At 41.2% G+C, this 6,000-nt stretch overlaps 1 protein-coding gene across 5 annotated transcripts in view; it reads left to right on the forward strand.

The window, feature by feature from the left end:
* Positions 1-6,000, forward strand: part of slc8a4b (solute carrier family 8 member 4b) — a 136,370-nt gene extending 130,370 nt beyond the window's left edge. For all 5 annotated transcript variants that reach the window (XM_085137862.1, XM_085137889.1, XM_085137878.1 and 2 more), the window contains one exon: positions 270-6,000. In XM_085137862.1, coding sequence (XP_084993988.1) covers positions 270-649 — 380 coding nt within the window. In that variant the 3' untranslated portion in view covers positions 650-6,000. The remainder of the gene's footprint in view (positions 1-269) is intronic.

Here is a 6,000-nt window from a genome sequence, read left to right on the forward strand (position 1 = left end):
TAAAATTTATTCAATTAAAGTAATTTCCATAGTTTTGGTTGGCACAGTGTCATTGTCTTGTTTTGACGCTAGGTCTATGCTTTGCTTTTATGTCTTGTTCTAATCTTTCACATTGATTTTTCTATTGTAGTTTGAAGCGGTTGCTCTGAGGTTTTCAAAAGATGAACGTAGTAGAAGAAAGAACCCTAAAAATGAGGCAGCATAAAAAAGGGTTTTACAATAAAGCCTTTCTTTCTTTCTTTCTTTCTTTCTTTCTTTCTTTCTTCTAGACACATTTGCCAGCAAGGTCGCTGCCATCCAGGACCAGTACGCTGACGCGTCCATCGGCAATGTCACCGGCTCCAATGCGGTTAACGTCTTTCTGGGCATCGGCGTGGCGTGGACCATCGCTGCCATCGCCTGGCGCTCCAAGGGCAAACCTTTCAAGGTGGACCCAGGAAGTCTGGCCTTCTCTGTCACCCTCTTCACTATCTTAGCTGTGGTGAGCGTGCTCACGCTTCTGTACCGGAGGCGGGCAACAGTCGCCGGTGGCGAGCTGGGTGGGCCGCGGACTTGCAAAATAATAACGTCGCTGATGTTTGTCTCATTGTGGCTGATTTACATTATGCTGGCTTCCCTGGAGGCCTATTGCCATATACCAGGGTTTTAAATGGAGAGGAAAGCAGAGGGAGAGAGAGGCCCACTGCCAATATGAAAAGAGAGAGAGAGAGAGCAATGCAGCAGTGAGAGAGGGAGAAGAGATGGATCGATATGGGCCGACTTTTCAGGAAATCTTTAAATCCGTCCAAAGACTATTTTAGTTTTTCATCAGATATCTTTTTTCCCTACATTCCTCTCTGTCCTGAAAAACAGAGAGTGAGTCCTCATAAACAGTAAAACTTGCCAAATGTCCAAATTAATAATTATTTATTCTACATTAGCAGCTCTTATGAGACAGGAAGCCCCTCTCTCTGGTCTAGTTATGAGGAAACCTCTCGAATACATAAAATTAAAATGCAACATCGTGGAAAAAAGGTATAAAACTGACTTTTGAGGGTGCTTCTAAAATCAGCAGTTGACAACAAAGTGTACAGGCTCATGTTGTCCTAATATACTGCCAAGACAGCTGGAACGAAAAGACGATCAGCTGGCTTCTGAAGAGAAAATAGGTTGAGAGTGAGGATTAAAGTGAGATATGAAAATGGAAAAGATGAGAAAAGAAGAAAGTGTGTATAGCATAAACAAGAATATGTGGTAAAAACCTTTTACTGCCCTGTATTAGTCACTCGTTCGCTCCCTCCACCTTTACTGTATCAGTGGACGCTCCTGTCTGAACATTTGAGCTCTAAAACTGACAGTGACTTCACACTGTTAATCCCTCTTCCACCAAATGCACACAGACACACACACACTCACATATACACACTCTTGGGGCCCTTGGGTGATTCTGCAGTTGCGGGGACCAAGTTGTGGGCGAGATGAAAACTGACCACCTTTCTTTTTTCTTTTTTTTTTTGTCTTTTTATTCTTTTCTTCCTCGGTACACTGTGCAAAATAGTCCCTCCACACACAAACACACACATACACATCATACACTTTCCTCAGACCCTTGCTCTTGCCTTACTTTTATCTTCCCCGTAGGAATAAAGTCTTAAAGTTGATGAAATGTTGTAGTCAGCACCAACCGACCTGCCCTCTTTTTAATTGAGCCGGTTTCTGTTTCATTTTGGCATCTGTTTAATGCCAAATCCCCACACTTTTTACTAAACTTTTGAGTGGCGTCACGTGTTGATGTTGTTATCGTGCAATTGTAAAAAATAACAACAATGAAAAACCGTATAAATGCAGCGTGATCTGATAATGGACAAGACAAATTCAAGTGAAGAAATCTCTAAAGTGGGGAGGAAGAACCAACAAGAACAGTCCACCAAGAAAAAGCTGAAGCATTGTGCACGACACATCGTGAGGTGCATTGTTTACACTTTAAATTACGGATAATGTGAACAACTTTGAGCCAAGCAGGGACTTCTGTGATGCCGTCGATGGACAACACAAGAATCGGAGCGAAGGATCGACTGCGAGACTACGACGACGACGGTGTTGACGACAAATCAGAACCATGACTACAGCCAGTGTTTCTAATTGTACATGATAACAGAAACTGTCATTGATGTGTGTGTAAGAAGTCATTGATATCCCCTCTATCTTAAGCCCCACTCTGTAAGTAAAACTCTGGAGGTATTCAAGAAAGACTCACGTGAAACGAGAGGACATTTTTAAGGAAATCCAATGGAACAAGAACAGTGTGAACATAAAACCAGAGGAGAGTGAGACACTTTGAGGGAAATGTACGGCAGCTTTGAAATATCACATGACTGTTCTGCTCCAGTCGGGAAATTTCTTTGTAATCTAAACAAAAAATTAAAAAAAAAAATATATATATACATATAAATCACAAGTGTGTGTTATCCAAAGATGAGATAGAAGAAAATAGTCACAGATCACGCTTTCAGTGTGCAGTCTACAAGCTGCTGGTTGTAGTTTGTAAAAAAAACAAAACAAACAAAATAACTGGCAAGAATTTCATAAAAATGTTCACACTACAGATATATGTGGTAAATGATCTGGTATATTTTATGGGTAAAACTGTGCTATTATGTTTTCGTGAAATGTTTTTTCTGTGAAACTCAGGCGTGGTGTGTGTGGAAGTGAAAGTAAGATATTCAGAATAGCTAAAAGCGAGAATATTAGGCCATGTATCGTGTGAACTGTTTTGTCATCCGTGTCTGTCGTTTAAAGTGTCAAAGCCCAGATCTGCATTATGTGGTGTTAATAGCCCAGTCCTGCCCGGAGGCTGGAACGAAACTGGACAGAAGGGATGGCATATGGCTTGTCAGTGTAGATTATTATTAAATGCTAATTTCCCTTTGTTGAAAACAGTATAGAAAGAGATACTCTGCAGGAAGTGGGGGATTTTTCTCTCAACTACCCACCATGCTGACGGTGATCTTCAAGAAAAATCATCCTGAGATAAACAATAATTTAGCTTTTTGGTTTGTTGACTGACACAAGAATAGGATCGAAAACAACAATTTACCTGCCCGCCATCCTGATTGTTAAATATGGACAACCCACTCACTGCTGTCAGCCCATATAAATGCAGACATGACAAAGCCGCCTTAATTTGTGACCAATCCACGCCTCTGATACAGCCCCGCCAAGTTCGGTGGATGTAGAAATGGAAGATAAGTGGGTGATTGGTGCAAACAGGCATTGCTCTATGGGGGTAAACATTCCTGTATCCATTGCACCTTCACTCTTTCTATGGTACATCTTTTTGCTGCAGGAAATAAAGGAAAGCTATTTTCCCCAGCCCACTTTCAATGATAGAGTTTGGACATCTGCCATATTCCTTTTAGCTGCAAAGATTTAACATTGCTCTGCAGAAATTAAACATGATGACATGTCCTGTACCAACACTGGTAGAAAAGGGCGTTGGTCAAGACGTTTTCAGCCTTTCAGATGCTGAGGTCATGTTAAGTCAACCTAAGGCAACTCTACTGAAAACTGCCACATTGGGAAGATGTGAACTGGAAGTATTCAGTGGGTTGTTGATAGTTTGTCAGCGTTAATCTCGTTAAAATGACGTTAGCGTCATAACAGCATTAGCAAATCTCCGTTAGCGAGTTAGCGTGAATCGTCCCACGCATGGGGCTGCACATTGACAATGCGTTAGCTCAGTTAGCTCGTTAGCATGTTAGCGCCGTCCAGCCCCACGCACGGGGCGATCCGCGCTAACTCGCTAACAGAGATTTGCCGTGTTAATGCGGTTATGGCGTTAACGTCATTTTAAAGAGATTAACGCTGACAGCACTAAATATAATATATAATGATAAGTCACAGTGAAACTAGGACATGTGCGTTTGTACGTTGAGATTTGCCTGATGGGTTGAGATAGCGTCCACGCCCCTAACTTTAAGCCTTACCAGTAAAAAAACGACAACTTTAAAAATCTCTTGAATTAGTCATATTTGTACGAGGCTATAATTGTGAATTTCACGGCTGATGCTGGTCATTTTAACATTTAACATTCACACCCTTTAATGATCTGTAATTATTTGGTTTCAGCACATAATATGTTGAAACCTAGGCCTGAACCCTCCATGACCGAGGTCAGTGTTTCAATGTTTGGCATGACTTGCACATTGCCGTGGCCCCTGCCAGCCTCTTACTAGGGCCAAACTCTTTCTTTTTTTCTCAATGACTTAAGCTTCAGTAACAGTTGCCAGTTTCCGAATGAGTGGGCAGGATAATAGTGCTGCTGACGCCACAGGAACACAGGAATACTGGGACGGATTTAGAAATGTAGGCTTTTTAAAGGTTGATAAGCCTTGCTGGAGGACGACTGAAAGTGTTTGCGTGTGTGTGTGAGTTTGTGCGTGTGCCTACTCTTAAAGTGAATGAAGAAATGCGACCATATTTTTAGTCTTTTGCCTGTTGCTTAGCGACCATCTATCTGCTAGCCGTTGTCTTCTTGACTGTTGCTGGTGTGTGCGAGACACTTCATGTGTGTGTTTGTGTGTGAGAGAGAGAGGTTTTCTTATATTTCTCACTTGTCCTTGTTCTAATGAATGTGACAGACTATGGACGACTGTCACATTTAAAAAAAGGAAATAAGTTGTTGAGCCTTCAGTTCTCATGCAGCTTGATTCTTCCAGAAGATTCTCTAATTTGGTGTTTTGACAATGGTGATAATATGTCAGTCCAAAATCTCAAGTCTGTTCCATTAATTTGAGATTATTTGACTGCTCAGACCATTCCAGTCATCTCTCACAACTGATCAGTGGGAACGTTGCTGAGACCACGCCCACCAGGATTTCATTCTAGGACAAAAGTGACCGTTCCACTCACAAATGGACCTAAACAATGTCAACACAATGCCCCTGTCACACGTATGTATGTGTTTTTGGCCTCCCGTCGTTTGCATGTGTATCCATTGTATGTCTATGTCTGTCTGTGCCTTTTTGTGTGCTGGTGCACCTGTGTGGGTTGTAATCTCCTTACAAGGGCTCGCCCCACGTGTCCCTAGCTGACTCCCATATGCTAGATTAATGAATTTGAATGCCAACCTGACCCACAGTAAAAATGCCTGGAAATTTGATTTTCTCCCTTGTGTACATGCCTGCATGTGCGTCTGAAATGGAGATAGGGAGGCAGGTAAATTGTGGCCGGTACTCTACCCCCATCAGGTGTCTTTGTGTCTGTACCTATCAAATAAGATTATATATGTAATCGATCTGGCTGTCTATCGAGACTGGAAAGCTGGCACCTTTCTTTAAAAACGAATATGCGTGTGTATGTGAGTGGAGTTTGGGAATGCCTGTCGTACACTGAGGTCACAGACTCCACATCTCTTGACTGACTGATGACTACAGGCACACACCCTCTTGCACACAATATTTCATCATCAATTCATATGCAAAAATTCAGAAGATGAAAATGGAACCATGTGGAAAGAATCTAACACTTAAAAGTAGTTACATTGTGACAACAGCAGTTAAAAGTATTTAACTCATTCAATCAAGTGTAATTATATGATTTGCAGCGTGTGTGTGTGTGTGCGCGCTAGTCCAGCTATCATAGTGAGGACCAGATGGTATTGTAGACCACTACAGTAAGGACATTTTGGAAAGTGAGACCCTTTTGGTCTGTCCTCACTTTTTCAACCGGTTGTGAAAAAGGGTCTGTGTTTGTTTTGTGGGGTTTAACAGATGTACTGCATCTATCTGAATAGATAATATCTGAATTTTGAAATGGAAAGATTATTTAAGAGTATTTGTTTTCAGGTAAACCTGGAAAACAGCAGCAGTGTTTTGCTGTTGTCATTCATTCATTTTTCCAAGATCTATTATTCCATAGTTTGTATTATTTTTCAAACTATTATTTGATCACATAAATGTCCAGCAGCTGATCCATGTGGAAACTAGAAGACATTATTAAATAAATTATTTAAAAATAAAT

Source organism: Neolamprologus multifasciatus, chromosome 3, assembly GCF_963576455.1.
Source record: "Neolamprologus multifasciatus chromosome 3, fNeoMul1.2, whole genome shotgun sequence".
NCBI lineage: Eukaryota > Metazoa > Chordata > Actinopteri > Cichliformes > Cichlidae > Neolamprologus > Neolamprologus multifasciatus.